Genomic DNA, 22,368 nt, shown 5'->3' on the forward strand with positions numbered 1-22,368 from the left:
CAGCTCCTTTTACTTCTTTTACATTTTAATGTATTACATACAGTGTGCTGGGTGCTGTAGAGAGCATAGGTTCTCAGTCTTTTCAAACAAGTGTACCCCTTCTGTTGCAAACCTTCAGCTTCGGTAGCCCATAGAGATTGTTTCTCTGTGTATTTGTACACACACATTTAAGTAAACTTAAACAAGTAAACTTGTCCATTAACTTCAGTAATACTAATTATGAGTAACTTAATCTAGATGTAAACCAGTGACTGCAGTAGCTTGTCTCATAATTGCAACATTTAAATTAGTGTGTGTGTACATGTATATAAAAATGTTTAAATGTTACAGTTAGGGGAACATGCTACTACAGTCACTGGCTCACTTTCACACCAAGTTACTCATGAGCAGTCTTATTTAAACTCATGGGGCAAACTTACTTATCCCATTAATTTAAATGGGAACATTGAGTACTAATATCCTGAAGCCTGTCAGGCTGAGGGTAGGAGTACACTGAGCTTCAGCACATAGCCTTTTAATCAGAAGCAAAGGAGGAGGGGCTTCATCCTTCTCCCCCCCTTCTGTAGTGGACACATAGCTGAGAACATATTGGCTTCAAGCCAGTGATCCTCAGATGGAGAACAAATAGTGTATCTGCGGAGGGAGGAGGGAGATCTCTGAGTGTGCCCAGAGCCCTTCAGGTACCCCTAGGGGTACAAATACCCCCTTTTGGCAGTGGGGCACCTAGGTAATTTTGGAGCCTGGACATAAAAGGTTTTTAGAGGCCCTCCCTCCCCTGCAAACTAAGCATCATCATGCTCAGCCAGGCAACCACACCACCTGGGACAGACTGAAAAGGATTTGGGTGGCCCCAGGGGCTGTGGAAGCCCTTGTCGTCAGCCCCGAAGTCCAGGGGTAAGAGCGCCTCTGCCTTTTGGGAATCTCTTCTGTAGAGAAAGTCAGGAGTGAGCCTGACCAGAAGTATTGTAGGATAAGAAAAATGGACACGGTCTAGATAGAGAACTGTTTTTGGAACACCACCTCTGCTTCTGAGCACTCTGCATTCATAATAAAGAACTTGAGGAATGGGAGGAATCTCTCACTTCATGCTGGGCAGCTGAGGCTGGTGATTGCCAGAAAGAGGTTCATAGTCTTTTCTGGCCACTACCAACTGTATTTATGGATCCTTATACTGAACTTTGCCCCAAGCTACTCATAGCTCCCATAGCTACTACTATGGAGTTTACAGATTCACAAATCTAAACTAAATCTTTAATGGAAATGTTTACTTTGTTGTTATTACTGTAGAGTTAAGAGGAATACTTCAAAGAAACTAAAATACAGAAATTAACATTTGGATTTTAAATTAGGGATGTAAATGGTTAATAATGTTTAATCTGCTGAAATAATGCTGCTGCTTCATTTAACCATCAATCTTACCCACCTCAAATTATGCCAGAATGATAGGCGCTCCTACAGAGGAATTCCCAGTTTCCTGTGAGAGTGAAGGAGATGCTGGCTTGTGACTTTCTTCGTGGGCATGCAGCAGAGCTTCCTCTTGGAGGTGCCTCAGCTACTTGCTAGCAGGTGTCTTCTGGATCCTGTTGACCACTGCTTTGTTCCCTTACCTCATTTTTCAAATAACTTTTAAAATATTTGCTAAATGTAAGGCTTTTTAACCAAAGCAAAACAAACTTCTGTGGGTACTTCAAAGCCTTGCAGATAGTACGTGGAGCCCTCCCTAACTCATTGGTATGCGATGCTGTTGGCAGTAGATAGGACTCCTCTCAAGTCAAGACAAGTCTTCTCCAGGGGAGGAGTGTTAGTGTCACTCGATCCCCCATCCTTGTGACTGGCTGGCTATGAGCTCATGCTCAGCCCACCCACTCCTTCAGCTTATGAGAGGCTCATAAGAACAGCCCTGCTGGATCAGGCCGAAGGCCTGTCTAGCCCAGCATCCTGTTCCACACAGTGGCCCACCAGATGCCTCTGGGAAGCCCACAGGCAAGAGCTGAGGGCATGCTCTCTCTCCTGCCGTTGTTCCCCTGCAACTAGTATTTAGAGGCATTTTGCCTGTTAGGCTGGAGGTGGCCTATAGCCTTCAGACTAAGCCATTGATCGACTTGTCCTCGATGAATTAAAGCCCTTCTTAAAGCCATCCAGACTGGTGACTGTCACCACATCTTGTGCCAGAAAATTCCATAGGTCAATTATGCATTGTGTGAAAAAGTACTTCCTTTTCTCATCCCTAAATTTCTTGGTAATCAGTTTCATGGGGATGACCCCTGGTTCTAGTGTTATGCCAGAGAGAGAAAAATTTCTCTGTCCATTCTCTCTACTCCATGCATACTTTTCTAGATCTCTACCTTTGCTTCTGAAGTTTTTTAAAAAAAGTTTTTGTAAAGGGCGGTGATGGAGCAGTGGGTAAGAGGCAGCTTTAATGTTTTTTGACATTTTGTATTTTACATACATCTTTCCCCATTTAAAAGTCAAATAGAAAATGCTTACTAGTAGACCTGTGACACACACACACACACCCCGGCCTCCAATCCTTGCAGTGATGGTAACATCTGGCCTCTGTGCATGCGCGGATAGGGGTTTCTTATTTCATTCCTATAGCAAGTTATTTCAGCCAGGAAAACTGTAATATTGCTTATTATTGCTGATGTAAACTCCAATTTCACTATCTAATTCTATTTGCCTTGTATTAGAATAGACACCCACAATATTTCTTGCATTCCATAGCAGGGTGGATTTGATTTAAATCACTAGTCAGTACGACTAGATTTAAATCATGGGTTTTTTTACATAAAGACTCATTCTTGCTGGTATAATCTAAATATTTACAACTAGATGAAGGTTTCATTTTTGGTCCTCTTCTAAATAGAAAAATTGCCCAAAATAATCTTACAGAAACATCTGGAAGAGCATGACATTGTGAATGGATTAATGGAATTCATTTACCAAAAAATTAAACATTGCATATATACAGCCTCATGCTAGATAATTAAAAACTAATCCTTATTTCATCATGAATAACCTTTGGATTATAATGTATCTTAAATAGAAAACTATCTTTAGATAGATGTTTTCCTCAAAAAGCATTTTATTTAAAAAATTGGATTTAAATTTTAAAAAAATCATTTATTTTTATCCACCCTGTTCCATAGCCATGTGTTCTCATTGTTCACTCATTTGAGCTCTAAAAGGGAACAATAACTCCCATCTTAATATTTGTTAATTAGCTTAGCTGGGTAGGCTGTTTTATCTACTGTTATTCCTACTGTGAATAGTCACTCTATCTCTTACATTTTAACTTGACATAATAATGATCATCAGTTCTTCTATCCTATAGCCCTTTGAATCCACTTCTACATTTTTTCTATTTATTTTTTAAAAAATCCCTGTGTATGTATGTTTGAAGGGGTATGTACTAGGGATGTTCACGAACTGGTTCAAATGCTGGCTGGCTCTAAGGTTCGGCTGGGGGGGGAGGTTTAAAGGAGGGAAGATGCACTTCCCCGCCCCCCGGGCGTTTCCCTCACCGGCACACCATTCCCTAAAAGCCCATCGGGGAGGCAGTGTACCTCCCTGATGCCCCATTCCAATATTGTCTGGATGTAACCGGAAGTAATAGCTGCAACTGTGCGTGTCGTGCATGTTGGGTGCATTGTGTGCACGCAGTCACAGCTACTACTTCCAGTTACATTTGGACAATGTCAGAACTGGGCGGCAGGGAGGTATGCTGCCGCCCTGACGGGCTTTTAGGGAATTGTGTGCCGGTGGGGGAAATGCGCGGGGGGTGGGGTAAGTGCATCCTCCCCCACCCTTAAAGACATCCCCCCCCCACCAGTTCTGTGCACATCCGTAGTGGGTACGCCTAGGTCATAGAGTTGGAAGGGACCTTGAAGGTTGTCTCAGTGTAGGAAGCTGTTACTGCATCCTTGACAGATGACTGTCCAGTCTCTGTTTGAAAACTTGCGTCGATGGAGAGCCCATACTGCATGTGGCAGGCTGTTCTGCTGTTGAACAGCCCTTACAATTAGGATATCTTCCTGATGCCTGGCTTAAATCTGCTTCCTTGTAATTTCAACCATTGATTCTAGTCCTACCCTTAGGAGCAACAGAGGACAAGTCCACTCCTATGTGACAGTCCTTCAGATGTTTTCAATATGACTTTCATATATCTCTCCGTAGTTTTCTGTTCTCCAGGCTAAACATTCCCAGCTCCTTCAACTGTTCCTCACAGGACTTGAGGGTTTTCCAGACCCCTCAACATCTTTGTTGCTTTCCTCTGATCCCATTCCAGTGTATCAATGTCCTTTTAAAAATCTGGGACCCAGAATGGAACACAGTATTCCAAATGTGGTCTGACCAGCCAGAATACAGTAGAATGATTACTACTTCTGATCTGGACACTACAGCTTTGTTGATACAGCCTAAGATTGCTTAGATCACACTGCTAGCTCCTGTTCAACTGTCCACTAAGACTCCTAGGTCCCTTTTCACATGTAGGTCAATTGTGAACTGCCTTGAGACACTTGTTATAGGTGGTTTATAAATGTGTTAAATGTACTGGTGCCAAGCCAGGTCTCCCCCCTACTGTACTTGTGCATTTGACTTTTCTTGCCCTAATGGAGGACTTCACATTTGTCTCCATTGAACTTCATCTTGTTGGTTTTGGCCCAGTATTTGTACCTGTCCAGATTGGATGGAATCTGGATTCTGTCTTCTAAGGTGCTGGATACCCCCACCCCACAGCTTTGTGCCATCTGCAGATTTGATGAGCATTCCCTCTATTCCCTCAAGTCATTTATGAAAATGTTGAACAGCACAGGGGCTAGCACAGAGCCCTGTGGCATTCAGCACAATACTTCCCTCTGGGATGGTGCACAGCCATTAATTAATATTCTACCTTCTCTCTGTCACCTGTTAGCATTTCACCATTTTCTCCAAGCAACAAATCTTCCACTTCCTTGACTTTCCTCTTGTTTCAGACATATTTTAAAAATTAATTTGGTATCCCTCACAAGCCTCAACTCATTCTGAGCCTTAACGTGCCTGAAACTATCACTACAGATGCAAGTCACTCTTTTGGGCTCTTGCTTGGCTATCTGCCCCTCCTTACACTTCCTATATGTGACCTTTTGCTTCTTAATGTTCAGAGTTTTCTGTTCAGTCACACATTGTGAACTGGGATGTATTAGCCATTCAGTGAAACTGCAAGTAAGAGCAAAATCTGCAAAGCACCAATAAAGCTATCTCTCCTATGAACGTTTGTTCTTGTTTAGTCCTTGACTGCAGTAGCATTTCCAGATGTTTACACTTTTTCACCCTAATAAACGCAGGAAGTTAAAATGGAAAATCTGGTGCATATATGCTTCTGTCCTGTAATGTTCGTATGTGAATCTACACATCTGTTTTTCAATGTGCATCCACTATAAAAACATGTTAAGTGCTACTTGAGCTTCTCAGGCCTTTGTGTTTGCTGTGTGAGTAAAAAACACTTAGCTGCTTCTTACATACTGAAACTGCATACAAGTGTAAAGAGATGTGAGAGCCTTGTTCTTTGAATGCTTTCAAATATTTAGAAGAAATCTTGCCCCTGGATTGCCAAGTTGTTAGTATTTTAAGATGCTGTCAGTTCTGCAGGCTGGAAGAACAGAAGGGCTTGTAGTCTCAATGCTTGTATGAGCTGCCCTTCTGCTCTTCCAGCCTGCAAAACTGGCAGCATCTTAAAATACTATGCAACAGACTTGGAGAGTCACAAAAGCAGGCTGTCTAGCAACCCTGCCAGTTCTTCTGCTGAATTCTGGAGTGAGTGACATCCCAGAGGAAGAGAATGAAAACATTTTGTTCTTTAGTCTTTAGAGCTGGAAATGTCTAGGCTGAAATGTTGGCATCCAGGGACAATAGCTGAACATAGACAAGTGTTTTTGCCCCTGGGAAAGTAACTCATGTTCTCCCAGGACTTGGCTTTTGGAGGAAGTGTTCTTGAATCCACTAACTGCAAGCTAGGGATCTGTATGTGGATGCTTATACAACTTCCTTCATAATACATTGCATATAGTCAGGGAATGATCTTCCCTGGGTGAGCAAAAGCCTTTGATTGTAGGATGTCTTCCTGCTACTGAAAAATGTGTGTGATCTGTGCTGTACAGACTAAAAGCAAGATGGGTGGGGAAAGTAAACAGAGGAAGAGGTGGTGTAAAGAAGAATCCTGTGGTGGGCAGGTAACATGTTTAACTTTAAAAAGTGTTGCTATAAAAGTGATTCTGAGGAAGAACTTAAATGATGAGGGAATTGGCTTGATAAATAGAGAGGGCTATTTGAGGAAGAGGGAATAATATGGCAGTTCTGAAAAAGGGAACAATCTCTATATGTCATGATACGGGATCCTTGGGACACCTTGCTTATTTTGCAACAGGAAGTTGCTTTGGCACAAGAAAGGAAAAAGTGCAGTGAGACTTGAAACATCACTGTGAACATGACTTTAAATAAATATTTAGAATTAAATATACCATGTTTACTCAATTAGTCAACCCTAAGTATAAGATAATGGAAAATAAATGAAATATGTTTACAGCTTTGAATTACAAGGATTATTGAACAACTTGATTTTTTCTTATTTGTTTCAACTCTAGTATTCCAGTTTTGTCTAGAGTAGGGTATTCTTGTATGCTGTAGAACTGTATGTATATACAGTAGCATAGCATTTTAAAAGTTATGGGGGAAAGCTTACCGTAGTTGTTGTTTGCTTGACTCAGTTAGCACTAGAATAAGGATGTTGATTTAATGATCAACATCCTTTAATTTAAATTATTCTTTATATTGGTGAATCAACATATACTAGATTCTAGATAATAACTAGGGATTTGTGACATCATGTGGCAAAGCTTGCCAAGTTCCTATAAGGTTGCCAGCTCCCAGTCAGGACAGTGCTTCCTTTAAAAAGAGAGTGAGTGAGTTCTGGGACAGACTTTTGTCAGCTGCAACTTTTGCTTTGATGCTGTAGCAATCGCATTACATACGTCCTTGTACCTGTTGCAGTATTATCATTGTATTGAAATATGAAAAATTGCATCTCCTGAACATGTTCCCTCTCTGAACAATCGTAATAGTTTTGAAAGTCCATTCTTGTTAAAATGGTCTCATGGGAATGTCTGCAGTATGTTTCTTTCCCATGCAACTGAGGTGGTACAAGATGGCTCCCCATGCCAGTATTGTTTCCGTTCTCAAGAGGTTCAGTGCTGAGATACGGAGAAATTGCAGTGTGAGCTCCTCCCACATGTCCCTGGGCTTGTTGCACCAACACAGCAATATAGGAGCCGCCAGCAACAGAAGAAAAGGGCCTTAAGGCAGCAATTTTTGCCTACAGTAGTGATAGTTGGAGCCTCTCTGTGAACAAAGGCCGACCTGATATTGCTAGAAATTTATTTATTTTAAATACATATAATGTCTTCTATGGGGGGGAGGGGTTATCAACTTGATGATACGACCATGCTATATGTTGTAAGTAGCTATGCACCAGCTTGTTAGAATGAAGAATTAGGCCAGAGAAATTAAGAATAATAGGAAGGATGTGCAATTTTTTGGGGGTGGGGGGAGGAGATGGACAAAAGTCCAGTTTAATCTTTAGCTTCTTCTGTCAAAATGGGGAAATTTGTGGGCCTGCATCATAAATAGTATGTTCATTTGAGAATCTGTATCAAAGCTGTAAGTTTTAACTTATCAATGAATCAGTGAAAGTTTTAATTGACCAATATGTGGGAGCAAATCATAATCAATAGGGCTTTGATTCAAGATCATACTCTTTTTTTGTTTTTGAAATCCCTCTGGTTCTGGTGTGTTACTTTAATAATGAATGAAATAGAAAGTATTAACAATGGCTTGGTCTAATGCAGGCCTGCTCAACTTAGGCCCTCCAGCTGTTTTTGGACTACAACTCCCATAATTCTCAGCCACAGCAGCCAATAGCCAGGGATTATGGGAATTGTAGGCCAACATCTGCAGGAGGGCCAAAGTTGAGCAGGCCTGGTCTAATGAGTGGTGGTTTATTCAGTTGAAAGCTTCAAAATTACTTCAGACATTTCAAGACACTCTTTGAGTTTTAGTAATATGGACATCTCTCTAACAGGGGTGCATCTAGGGTAGGGCAGGCAGGGCACATGCCCCGGGCACCACTTGAAGGGGGGTGCCATTTTTTATGTACAGAGAATCAGGGCTTGTGAATACTGAGCTGAAGCTTATGAGCTAGGATTGTATTCATTTGCTCTTACTTTGCTTCTTGTGATAAGTGAGTTAAATGTGTCTTTCTGAAATACTAGAATATATTCCAAGCAGTGACACAGTTTATTCTGCATATCCTTTAATTATTTTCAGAGTATCTGGGAAAAGGCAAATTCTCCATTTGTTTTTAAAACTTATGTAATAGTGATGCTACAATGCATAGTAGAGAATTAGACATTAGTTTTCCAAGTACACCTCCACATAGTATTTGGGTATTTCATGAGCCCCAGCATACTGAAATTTGTAGTTTTCCAGCATTTTTTGGTCTGGCTACGTCCACTGCTAAATAGTTTTTGAAAGATTAAAAGATTAACAAGCTTGACTTGTATTTTTCAGCTGATATGATGGTAAAGTTATCTGAAAGATGGGTGTCAGATGTTTGGACAGGGGGCGCAATTTCAGTGCTTGCCCTAGGCGCTATTTTCCCTAGATACGCCTCGGCTCTCTAAATTTTGATCACATAAATAGTTAACCAGGTTAATCAACTAAAGAAATTAATCAAAGGGCAGTACCAAACAAAGTTTGTTTTTACATTGTAATTTTGCACTATGGTGCAGCCAAAAGAAAAAGGAATCTAGGATGGGGCTAGATGCTGACAGTTGTATGGATGAGACAATGCTTGGTTTTTCTACTGACTTCTATTAAATAAAATGAACAGGCTGCCACTCATTCCTATGAGGAAAACTCCTTGCCCCTCCCATCTGACTCCAAAGTTCCTATAATATATGGATCCTCCTGTCAGAATGTATTTTATCCTGGAATACGCTTGCTGAAAATCTTTTCCCCCTCTTCTTCTCCCCCTCCCCCTTCCAGGTTATTTCCATTGATTGAACATCTGGTTTTCAGCCAGCTCTGCTAATCTTGGCAATAAATATGTTGAATACGATTGTACATTTAACTCTTTGCAGTGAAGCATCAAACAGCATGGCTTCCCGGAGTTGAAAAACCTTTCACGTTAAAAACTGTAGCAATGTTTCTGGATTATATCAAAGACCCACATCTTCATACTATACAACATGTGGACATCAGAGAACTCTTTAATAATGTAACCATCATGTGAAGTAAGGGGCCCTGTGGATCTGCCTGATCCAAAAGTATAAAAGACTGCAGGTAAGTGGAAGTTGTTCTATCTGCATTTTCTCATTCATGTCTGCAAATTGGCAGAAGGCCCTGCGGAAGATTATTTACCTTGTAGATTTAAAGCTGAATCCAAATGCTTCATCTGTGTTTCTCCTAGCACGGAAATGAAGGTCATTTTGTATACTCACTAATACAATCTAGGAAAAGAAAGGTGTTGCATTCTAATTTTAAAGCACTGGGAATAATTTTTGAAGTTCTAAGAGTTGTTTCCAAGGAATCCTTTGAAATCCTGATGCCATGGCAACTTGCTCACATTAGCCCTTAACAAAAGCCCTATTCATCTATTTGGTAATTGTGTACAGTATACACAGTTACAATTTCAGCCAGCAAGCTCCGCCTCCCATGTTGATGTTCTACATAATTCCTGCCTCCTGCTGACCATAAATACAATGTTTGGAGAGACAAATGGCTGTATTCGGCAGTGGGCAGGAATCCTCGCTATGATTAAGAACACTGGGTTACCTAGTATTCCTAATCACAAGGATCTCCTTGAGTTCAACTTCTTTCTCTCCAAACCAATTCTGTATTCATGGTCAGTGGGAGGGCAAAGTTATGTAGTACATTGGTGTGAAAGACAGAATTTACTGGTTGGTGTAGTTGTGTACACTTTACATGGTTCCAGAAAGCCTGATAAGGGCTAAAAATTGACAGTGAGTTGAATTGGAGCTTGCACGTGATTCTGTTAGAGCAATGCATATTGTCTTAGTGGAGATCTGTTAATTTAGGCATCATCCAGCAGTACATTTGATTTTTCCCCCTGTGCTGGAGCTCCTCATTGCTGGGTTGTATAGTTAGCATGCTTGAGACAGAACTAGATTTTTTGTCAAGCTTGCTTCCTGCTGCTGGAGGGCACCTTACCCCAGTTCCAGTCCTGTCTGCTCGAGCTGGAAGAACACAGAAAGAGCTCTTCAGCATTTACAGAGTTTTTTGTCCTATTCAGGCTAGCTTATTCTTATTCCTTACCTTTCTAATTTCCTTGTCTCTCGCTGCCCCCCCCCCTAGATTGTGCAAGAGTGGGACGAGAGCTGCCTTAGGTTTTCGTTTTTTCTTTTTTACCAAATTCTAAATTGGACCCTTAATTAGACCTGTTTCGGCTCTTATTGTTTGCTTTGTATTTTACTTAGTTCATCCTCTCCACTCATTCCCTTCTCCTCATGGAGCAGGCACACTTGGAGGAGTTGCTGAGAGGTTCCTTGTCGGAGGGCCCTCATGCAACTCCCAGAGTCTTTTCAGACAGGGTTTCTCCCTTCCGGGCGTGGTCAGCTTCACCTATTTTGCGCTCCATTCCCACCAATTTTGCTGCTTGTTCAGAGGAGGCCAATCCAGCTCCAAAAAAGCGGCAAAGACGACAAAGCATCTTATGGTGCAAACGGAGGTTCCAAAAAAGAAAAAGAAGCTCTCCCAGTCTGTACGCCTTAACGAGCATCTCTTAATCAAGGATGTTTGCCACAAGACAAAGCCACGGCACAAAGGGTCCTCGCTGAATGGGCTGGAAAGTAAAGTGGCAACCAGTGCCCGGTGGGTGATGTTCTAGCGCCCATGCCACTCATTATAGTGGTGGAGGGTGTCAAGGGGAAACCGGCTGTCCCACGCTGTCCCCCTGTGCCACTCCCAGCATGTCCTGCCGAGCTGCAACTTCCTGAGTAACCAACGGCACTAGCAGAGGAGCCTCTAATACAAAGTGTGCTGGCGGATGAGGCTCCTGTTCCATCTAGGCCAGGGGAGAATCCGGTGCTACCTTCTGGAGAGCCAACGCCTGTGAGTAATGAGATGCTTGTCCCTCAAGGGATGGCTTCCTCAATTCCTTCTGATGCAGCAGGGTGGCTAAGGGACTTTTTTTGTAAAAGAATGTTTACCCCTTTGGGCTGTCTCTCCTTCTATTCCTGCTTTGTCTCCAACTCAACTTGCAGGGCCTGTATTGCCTCAGCAGAAACCATGCTGCCCTGGGGCCCCCCTAGTGCCATCATCGCTTGATTCTAGCCATAGGAGGCAGGCTATACCATTGTCTGAATGCAGCAAATTTATGTCTAGAAAATTGTCACAAGTGTCGGTGTGATAATCATTCATCTTCATCTGAGAGTCCACCTCCTAAACATCCAATTAGGCAGGTCCCCCCTCCTGCAGTGCCACCCACCTTGCCACCTTCTGTACCTGTTCCTGTTGTACCTCAGCCTGTAGTGGCAACTGTACCTTTTGGGCCTCTGCCTGTATTACCAAATGTTCCAGTTTTACCAGTCTTCCCTCCTCTCCTGGTCCCTGTTTTGGCCAGGGGGCACAGGATTTCACAAAATGGTCAACGGACCCTTTACAGCCCATTGATTCGGATAAAGAGCAGGGAGAGCTGTCTGGGGAAGACATGGCACAGCAGGCACCCATTTCCACTCGCTTATTCAGTTCTAGTGATTTTGACTTATTGCTCTCTAAGACAAAGAGAGCTATTAATGATGTGACCCCAACGGATGTTGCACAAAGCACTCCAGACCTAAACCAAAATGTTTTTCCTTCTTTGCCATCATCCTGTGCATCTGTTCCTTTCCCGTCACTTTTCCATAAGGTGGTGATGGCTGTCGGTGGAGTGGCATTAACTGGCTTCTTCAAAACCAATGGGTAGCTATCCTAGAAAGCACTATACACTCAATCAAGAGGTTAGTTCTCTACTGGCTATCCCCCTGTATTGACGTGCCTGTGGCATGAATGGTGTTGGGGTCTCATTTGAATACGGAAGGCAAAGAACAATTTAAGCTTCCTGAGGATAGAAAATGTGATGTGCTTAAAAAAGCTCACAGGCCATGCCACTACTAATTCAATTTTTGCCCGTGCCTCTATATTCTAGGCACTTATCTCCCTGGTGCCACCTGAGAATGTTAAGCTGTGCCAAGGCATTAATAACCTCCCCTGCTAACTGAGCAAAGAGGCAACTTTTTAAAGGTGATTCTCTTTATTTAGCGGGGGAGGGTTACTGGCCCTATCCATCCCCAGCACAGCATCCTTCCAGTTGCTATTGCTGGTGTCTATCTTATGTTTCTTTTTTAGATTGTGAGCCTTATATCTATGTAAACTGCTTTGGGAACTTTTGTTGAAAAGCGGGATATAAATATTCATTGTATTTGTATAAGATGGCCAAGGCAGCGGCATTAATGGCAGATTCAAGTTTTGATTGCATTCAACAAGCATCCAGGGCTATGGCTTCGGGGGTTGCTGTACGAAGGTCCCTCTGGTTGAGGTCATGGCAGGTGGATACTAAGTACAAGTTGCCTCTTACCTCTTGCCCTTTTGCAGGGGCTAATTTGTTCAGCCTGGCCCTGGATCCAGTATTAGTGGAGACAAAGGATAAAAAGAAGGCCATGCCTTCTACCAGGAAGGATTTTTGTAGGCTCTATGTGTCTTCCTTTCGCAACCAGAGGCAGTATCAGGAATACCTCATCTCAAGGCAAGGAATTCTGTAGCAACTTCCCCAGAGGGGCAGGAAGGTCTCAGTGGTGACAACACTATATGGGACACATGATAATGCAGGGATCTAGGCCTTTCAGTGCCAAGACCCAGTTCCCCAAGAATCAGTGATGAGGTTCCAATTGGGGGCAGGCTTCAGGACTTTGCCCCCACTTGGATGTCCACCACCCAGGATCACTGGGTGTTGGATACGATTACCAGTGGTTATTCTCTAGATCTCATTTCTTCTACTCCTGACTTCTGTTGAACCTCCCAAAAATAGAACAAGCCAGAGAAACATATGAGGATGTGTCAAGCCATTTGCCATCTTGAATTGATAAAAGCAATCAAAAAAGTGTCCTTGATAGAATCATGTAATGGTGTCTACTCACTGTTATTCCTTGTTCCCAAGAAGGATGGTTCTTGGAGAGCAGTGTTGGACCTCAAGGGCCTAAACAGATACATACAGATGAGAAAGTTCAGAATGGAGACGTTGAGAGCCATCAAGGAGGTGGTCCATCCGGGGGATTTCCTGGCCTCAGTGGATTTGGCAGAGGCTTACCTCCACATCCCAATTGCACCGTGCCTCCATTATCAATAAAGAGCCCTTCCATTCGGCCTGTCGGTGCTATGAACCTTTGCGAAGCTCATAGTCACGATTATAGCACACCTTCGCCAGCATGAGGTGCACATATACCTCTGTTTCGACAACCTATTGATCCGAGCTCTGTCTTTCTCAGGCCTGGATAGCGGTGAGTGTCTCTATGCAATCTCTGGGAGACCATGGGTTTGTAGTCAATGTGGACAAAAGCCATCTGTATTCCTCTTGGGTTCTTCAGCACCTAGGGGGAGCGTTTGATACGACAAGGCCTGATTTCACTACCTGAGGAAAGCAAGGTCAAGCTGGCCAGCCTCTTGCATCCAATCTCCTGACCTTCCAGGTCAGCGGACGTCATGCTCCTAGCTCAGATTCTGGGGAAAATGGTGGCTTGCATGGAATGCAAACCATGGGTGAGGTGGCATTTTCGCCTGCTACAGTGGCTTCTCCTTCCACACCAAGAGGGCATCATGGTGGGGTCCCACCAGTAGATTCCTCTGCCTCAAAGGATCAAGGACTTCTTCCTTTGGTGGCTATCTCCACCAATGGACAAAGGCCTGCCTCTGACAGATCCTCAAAGGATAATTGTCACTACGGACACCAGTCTCACAGGATGGGGAGCGCATTGTTAAGACCAGATGGCTCAAGGTGTATGGTGCGAGTTGGAGAAGACAAGGGAGAGCTTTGGGTGGCCAATTTGGCACTCAAGGAGTCCCATCCCCTTCTGTGGGGTGTCATATTCTGCTTCACATAGACAACATAACGACCAAGGCCCACATCAAACTCCGGGGGGGTGGGGCACGCGATCGAGACTACTGATGGAAAAGACAGACGATTGACATAAGAGTAGATCGTCTGTCTCCTCCATCAATAGCCTCGATCGCGTGCCCTCTGGTGGAGGGGGTTGATCCAGTCCATTACTGCGGAACACCTCAGCAGGATGGACAACACACAAGCGGACTGGCTCAGCTGGCAGGTTGTGGATCTGACAGAATGGTCCCTCCATCTTCGGGTTTTTCTACAGAAACCCTGACGACTGGGACCTCCAGACGTGGACCTGTTCGCATCTCATCGAAATCACCAGGTCCCTCGGTGGTTCTCCAGATTTCAGATGCCACAGGCAGAAGCAACCGACGCCTGGCCCAAAGGTCTGCTCTACACCTTCCCTCCCACAGCCATCATAACTAAGGCCATTTGGAAGATGGTGGTGGAAAGGGCAAATCTGATTCTGGTGGCCCCACATTGGCCAAGAAGACCATGGTTTTCAGAGCTAGTTCACTTTTCCGTCCGGCCTCCTTGGCATCTTCCTCTGCGCAGGGATCTTTTGCTCCAAGGGCCCTTGCGGCATCCAGAACCAGAGTGGTTCCAGCTCTGCATGTGGACGTTGAGCGCAGAATCCTGATTGACAAAGGGTACTTGAGGCTGGTTCAGACCCCATCATTATGTTCCGGCGCCTGACAGCTCAATGGATCTACCAGACCATTTGGGCGGCCGCAAACACCGTGATCCAGGGGCAGCAGGAGTGCCGGAGGTGTTAGCTTTTCTGCAATCAGGAATGGACCTTCAGCTTTGTTAGCACATTGTGAAGACAATTCCCTGTTGGCTTGGGTTCTAAAGATTTCGGGTCCAGGCTGCTTATTGCTGCATCCACATATTTTTAAAGGTACATCGAATTTGGCGCTGCCACCTGTCCAGCGGTTCACTTCATGGAGCTTGGAACAAGGTGCTCAGTGCCTTAACACAGTCGCCTTTTGAACCCTTGGCTACGATTAGTTTGAAGTTGCTTTCATTCAAGACTCTATTTTTAATCACCATTACATCAGCTCGAAGAGTTTCCTAGCTCGGAGCTCTCTCCATGCGCAAGGAACTGTGTGTTTTCCAACATGATGCAGCGGTCCTGAAACTGGACCCAATATTCATCCCCAAAGTTAACATGGCTTTTCATCATTCCCAGGATGTCGTTCTCCCATTGTTTTGCCTGTCTCCCACTCACCACAAGGAGAAACTTTGGCATAAGCTTGACATTCTTTCAGCCCTAAAGGTCTGTATCAAGCGCACAAAGGGCATTTGCAAGACTGATTCAGTGTTTGTTCCCTATCATCCGGCTTCCCTGGGTCAGAAAGTATCTAAGGCCTCTCTGTCAGGTTGGATCAGATACTGTATCCTCCTAGCCTACAGGGTTCTTAATCCAGCTTTGCCAGCAGGAGTTCTAGCTTACTCTACTTGTAGCGCTGCGGTATCAGCTGCTTTTCAGTTCACACACTTCTTCTGGACATTTGTAGGGCGGCCACATGAGCTTCCATTACGCCATTCATCCACCATTATAAAATATCTGCATTGTCTGCTGAACAAGTGGCCTTTGGTCGTAGAGTGCTTCTGCAAGTTTTGTAATACATCTCCCCCACCCCCTCCATCAGATCAGACTGCTTGGGCATGTCCCAGCAATGAGGAGCTCCAGCCCAGGGGGGAAAGGAACATTGGTCTTACTGTAAAGGACTCTTTTTCCCTGTGTCTGGAGCTCCTCATGCCCACCCAGATATGTTGTTGTTCATATGAGTTTGGAGGGCTTAGGGATGGATAGGTTGGGTGGAGTCCGCTCCTGGGGTTCCTAGTAATAGGGCTGCCTCCTCTTGTGTATTTTGAGGTTTAGATGTCTGTTCTATCTGTTTTCACGATTCTAGTTGGTACTGTTCTGTTTCTTTCATACTGTCATCTAGGCAATTTACTCTTTCCATAGTGCCACTCTTCGCTTCAGTCACAAAAACTGGGGTAAGGCGCCCTCTCGGAAGCGAGCCTGGCAAAAAATCCAGTCCTGTCTCAAGCATGCTAACTGTATAACCCAGCAATGAGGAACTCCATACACATGGAAAAAAACCCTTTACAGTAAGATCAATGTACCTTTTTTTTGTTTAGAAATGTAATCAGTTATTTGAATCTAAATAGCTTAGTATTACAGTTTGCACCCTAATCCTAAAAGTGTTTATAAGGAAGGCACAGCATTGATTTTAGTGAAGATTTTGTGCTTAGAATAGGGCTAGAACACCTGCTTCCTTTTTCTTGATAGGTTACTTTTGCTAAAGAAACTAATATTCTCTGGTTGGTGTGTTCTCATAAGTGATGTAGGTGATATTGTTAGAAGTAAACATTCAATATAACTTAAATCAGTAGTCTACTTGGTATAAATTATATACCCGTCATCCTCTTTGTAGGACTATACTGAAAGGCACTGTACTTTCTGCTTGTCCAAATAATGTGAAAACCGGTGGAGACACTTTAAAATTGTAGTTACAGTGAATGACTGTTTCAGGGAGAGGAGCAAAGTGATGGACAAAAGGTCTGGGTGTTCTTTAATGCATCTGACTGGTTCATGTAAGGTGTAGCTATGTCCATGAATATTGGCATATTGTAAATATTTTTATGGTGAGGAATTTGAGAATGGAAACTCATTATAAACACACATTACCACAACTCCATATTTAATGATAATGTTAGTAGACATTCTGTAGTCAATAGAAGTAACCTAACCAACTACTTATGTGTATCTGTAGCGAATTTAAAGCCTTTGTCTCAGAGCAAGCTCATGTGAGGGAAAGAAATGCTGAATCATCCCTGCTTGAGCTGCCTGGCTAGGTTTCTCCCAAAACTATTTTATATTCCCGGTAGGTTTAAAATGCTGCCGCCGCCACCCCTCTTATTAACAGAGCTTGAACTTCCCTGGACTTGGGGCAGAATCCCAGGGAAAACTCACTTAATTTGGCTCTTGGACAAGTACAGAAATCTTCCACTTGCAAGCCTGCATGTGGTGGGAAAGCTGATAGTTTCTGACTGCTTGAGGATGTGATGGGACCAGAAGAACCCCCCTTGCCACCCCCTTGTCCTGAGTTAAAAACTAACTCAGAGAGGCTCGTAAAAAGAAAAGAACTAAAAAAAACACCCAGTTTTAGTCAGTTACTCCTTCCATCTGAGGCTTTCTCAGCATGCACGTGCATATATATATATATATAGAGAGAGAGAGAGAGAGAGAGAGAGAGAGTTAAAAATACTTAGTAAGTTACAAAAATAGGTTGTTGTTGTCTTAATGCACTCTTAAATGTTTATAGAGTCTTTTGCAGTGCCCTAGGTAGGATGGGTGTAGGCGAGTGTTTCTTATTTTGATTACGTTACAGGTAAACAATAATAGAACAGTATCATTAATATGCAAAAGCACACACCAAATAAATATAAGTTTCTAGCGTACAATCTAACAAACGGTTCCCTATGCTGAATTCCACTTTCATTTAACTTGGCCAATTCCTGAAGAGAATCAAGCTTCCTGTAGTTCTTTATTTTAAGGATCTACAGACTTATTCCATGGGAGAAACCTCCATGCTGGCTTCTACCATGAGGGAGAAAACTTCATTGTCCCTAACTAAGCCTTTCTGCACGTGCTTCTCTCCAACAAAGGACTGCCCTCCTTGATCCCAGAATTTCCAGCAGCTGCTCTCTAGGTCCCACCCACCTGGTATACTGATTGGCTGCCCTTGAGTTCCCCAGCGTGTCAGTCAAGACAAGGATTCACTCCCTGTTAACTCTTTTGGTGAGGAGGGGAGGCTGATCACTACAGTATCTTTCAAGCTCTGAATAATGGAATAGTTCTTCAGCTATCGGAGATGTTGAGGATAAAGCCACACACCTAAAATATTGTTTGAGACAGTAAATCTTTGGTGTCAAAAGTATCTTTAGAGGATTCTTTTCTCTGCTGCTCACTGAAAAGATTCTGTCATTATAGGCTCTCTTCAGTTTTCAAAATTGGTAACCCCTTCTGTTCAACAGCTCTGGCTGCCAGCTGTAATTTAAAATGTCTGTGTTTATATTCCCACTTCCCAAAAATCCAAGTTCTGGAGGCGTGCTTCTGTGTGTCAGCAAAATAAACACATACACGTTATAAGGACAATCTCTTGCTATTTCCCGAGAAAGAAAAGTATAAATACCAGTTGCTATTTTGATCTGACTGTTCTAAAATGGCATCCCTAAAATTTGCTTCCTTCCTCAAATAAAGAGAAAATTAGCATCCTTTCCCAACACAGCTATGCAATACTACCTTAAATTGCTAGACGAAACTTCTTTCTTTACATCTCGTTTTTGAAAAGGGCACATGTATCCTACCTCAGGGCCAAACTTTAGATTGATGTGGAGAGATAGATTATGTAGGTTGTTTTTTGTTTGTGTTGAAAATCAAAAGCAAAAAAAGGACAGGACCAAAATAACCAAAACATGAAAAGTGGAGGTGACCCTCTGACAGAGATGCTTACCAAAACATATTCGGCAGCTCCATTCATGTTTGTTCTTCTTAGCACTTGTTTAAATGTGGGTGGCTGGGTAAGGGAAGGCAGTCACTAGGGTGGGGAGGGTCTGTGGATCTGATTGCTGAAGTAAGACCTCTACTATTTCTGCAATAAAAAATGCCTGCCCCAGCTGCTTTTGCACTTGCAGGTACCCATATTTTTCTTCCCACAGGAGGGAAAAAGCAGGTGGGAGTTGTGATTTTGATTGCAAAAACTGCTTGGAAGAAAGGGTTATGCACCTCCTCCCTCAGTGCCATTGCTGAAATTGTATTTGCACTTAATCCCCCTTTTCCCCATTTTCCCTTTTAATTCACATTGGACTGGGCTTTTTCCTTTTTGAATTTGATCTATTAGCATTTGGTTTTCACAGTCGGGGACTTCTCTCCAGGCATGATTGTTTAGGTATGTTAAAGAAAGTTTGCTTCTTGAGAAAATAACAAGACTACAATAAGTTGTTCGAGTAAGAATTAATCAGCCTACTTTCCTTTCTCTGTCTCTGGACTAAATTTGGTTCAAATTGAGGTCCACAAGCTAGATCTCTTGCACCTCCAATGTTCACCTGTCCGCCATATTGGATTGGGGTGGATGACATCATTACAAACAACACCATTGAGGTGTCCCTGTGTGTCACTCACTGCAACTGTACCAGATTTGGTCCAAATCTGTTACAATCCTCAAGTTAGTGCATTTGCACCTCAAAAATTCACACGTCTACCATCTTGAATTGATATGGGTGATGTCATCACAAACTACATGGTTGAGGTATGTATCCCTACAGCTGTAGCAAATTTTATTTAAATCGGTTAAGTGGTTCATAAGTTAGCCCACTTGCGCCTCAAAAGTTTACATGTCTGCCATCCTGAATCAGGGTGGATGATATCACAAACTATGCCACTGAGGTGTCCCTGTGTGTCACTACAACTGTATCTAATTTGGTTCAAATCAGACAGTCCACAAGTTCGCCCACTTGCAACTCTAACATTCATGCGTCTGCCATCTTGATTTTGGGTAGATGATGTCACAAACTATGACATTGAGGTTTCCTCATATGCCCCTACAGCTGTAGCAAATTTGGTTTAAATCGGTTAGGCGGTTCACAAGTTAGCCCACTTGCTCCTCAGAAGTTTACGTGTCAGCCATCTTGAATCAGGGTGGATGACATCATCACAGGCTATGCCACTGAGGTATCCCTGTGTGTTACTCACTGCAACTGTACCCAATTTGGTTCAAATGGGTAACGCAGTCCACAATTAGCCCGCTTGCGCCTCAGATGTTCATGCAGTTGCCATCTTGGATCGGGATGGATGACATCATCAGAAACTACACTGTTGAGGTGTCCCTATGTGTCCCTATAACTGTACCCGATTTGGTTCATATTGGTCTAGGCATTGCGAAGTTGATGGTGGGGGCACACAGACACACAGACAGAATGTTGGGTGATCTTATAAGCCTACTGGAAAGTAGGCTAAAAAGTGCCTAATGGTCATTTGCTGCCCACTCTTTAAGGCAACTCATCTAAGTTTGTATATGGAGAGCTGTTAACTGGTACTTTTTCTAGGTTTTTAAACACACAGCAGTTCAGCAAGACACCATAGGCTTCCGCTGCACTAAATTTTGGTAACAGAAAACCAAGGCAGAGGAAAGTGTCTCTTTGAGATGAATTCTAAAAAGTCCCTCACCGTGGACAAGGCTTTTATGTTGAGTTGCTTAGGGGGACAAGAATCTTGTAAGCAAAGTTCAGAGAGGTTCACAAGAAACATCCCAGACCTTCTTTCAGATAGTTGGAGGTTTTCTGGGATAGCAGAAAGTTCAAGTTTTCAGGGACACGAACAAAACAAATTTTTCATCTTTATAAGAGGTCAGAGGGACTATAATTAAGAGCACCTAAGATCATTGCTACAGTCTGAATGATTTTTTTTGAGTATTTGTTTCATTCTGACATGCAAATTCTTACAGCTGTAACAGAGGACTGAAGAGAAATTAAAACTCTTCCTTCACAAAGTATATTGGGCAGTAACTGGGGGAAATGCTTTTCTCTTTGATCAACAAGGCGGCTCTTCTACAATAGGGCTAGGCAGTATTTGCCCGGGGAGGGGAGGACAATAACAGCTACAGCCCAAGATGTGTCATGGTCCACTTGGCTATAGTCCTGCCTGTATTTCACAATATGTTTGGCACGCCACATCATGGCTAGAATCATGTTGCCTCTTGCCACTGGCCTGTATACCTGGCAGCCTCACCTCTTTGTTTCGCTAAGTCCTTTCCATGCTATACAGTCCATCACCTACATTATGATGCCCAGCCAAACTTGACATGGTGAGCCCTCTGCTCCTATTGTTTCCATCTCCTTCCTCTTGCTTTCTCTTACTCCAAAATCTTTGCAGGTATAGGCTCTATTAATTATTGAAGCCTGTATATTACTCATACTGAGCAAATTTGAGATCATTTGAAGTTCTTTATTTACTGCTCAACATAGCTTCCAGATGCTGTGTATGTGTATATGCATGTGTGGACACGTGTCAACACTATATTATAGCATCACTATTGACTTTCTATAGAGCTGTGATAACTTGATTATAGGAGATGATGGAAGGAAAAATAATTTGTTTCCTGAATTAATATTCTATGTTTGGTGATAAATCCTACAGTGTTGGGGAAAGTGACTGCTGTAAAGGGCATACTAATTAGAAATGATTGTGAATTATATTTATTTACTGCTAAATTATTAAATACTATATTATCTTTGTTTAGGTTTTCCTGTGGAAATCTACAAACTTAGTCTTTTGATAACCTTAAGAGAAGGTAACTAACAAAATGCCTCCAAGACCATCATCTGGTGAACTGTGGGGCATCCACTTGATGCCACCAAGAATCCTAGTAGAGTGTCTTCTACCCAATGGTATGATAGTGGTTTTAGAATGCCTCCGTGAGGCCACCCTGTTAAATATTAAACATGAACTCTTTAAAGAAGCTAGAAAATATCCTCTCTATCAGCTCCTTCAGGATGAGTCATCTTACATTTTTGTAAGTGTTACACAAGAAGCAGAAAGAGAAGAATTTTTTGATGAAACACGGCGGCTATGTGATCTGCGACTCTTCCAGCCTTTTCTAAAAGTCATAGAGCCAGTAGGCAACAGAGAAGAGAAAATTCTGAATCGAGAGATTGGTGAGGCTTTGCTGTGTTTGTTTTATTTGTTACAAATATTTGTAAGCTGCTCTTCAGTCCAAAGAGTTTTGGAGCAGAGTGTAATTTAAAATTTATGTAAAACAAGCTGTTCACCAAACAATTTTTCTTTATTGCTGAATGAATGGCCTTTAACTTTCTATAATCAGCTAACACATGATAAAGCCATTATGTCATTGTGATTGAGCAAATGGCCCTTCACAATTATTTGGTTGTGCAACAAAGTCATCATATCCTATCAGAGCATGATTAAATTCTCACTGGGGATGAGCCCTTCACCTAAATGGATGAATAAGTATAAGCGATGTTGCCATTAGCTGAAATACATGTATAATTTAGGTAATTGTTGTTGGAGGTGCTAGGTGGGGCATGTTTACATACATTTTGGAATTGTTCAGTGATAAAACCACTCTGGGACCTTTATA

General features: G+C 42.8%; 1 protein-coding gene across 7 annotated transcripts in view; it reads left to right on the forward strand.

Annotated features, from left to right (window-relative positions):
* The window catches only part of PIK3CA (phosphatidylinositol-4,5-bisphosphate 3-kinase catalytic subunit alpha), an 85,850-nt gene that overhangs the window by 8,643 nt on the left and 54,839 nt on the right, over window positions 1–22,368 (forward strand). For 2 of the 7 annotated variants that reach the window (XM_053311322.1, XM_053311319.1), the window contains exons 2-3: window positions 9,082–9,378; window positions 21,511–21,925. In XM_053311322.1, the coding sequence (XP_053167297.1) occupies window positions 21,574–21,925 (352 nt within the window). In that variant the 5' untranslated portion in view covers window positions 9,082–9,378; window positions 21,511–21,573. The other 5 variants (XM_053311324.1, XM_053311321.1, XM_053311323.1 and 2 more) reach the window with 4 other exon arrangements.

Source organism: Hemicordylus capensis, chromosome 3 (genome assembly GCF_027244095.1).
Source record: "Hemicordylus capensis ecotype Gifberg chromosome 3, rHemCap1.1.pri, whole genome shotgun sequence".
Lineage (NCBI taxonomy): Eukaryota > Metazoa > Chordata > Lepidosauria > Squamata > Cordylidae > Hemicordylus > Hemicordylus capensis.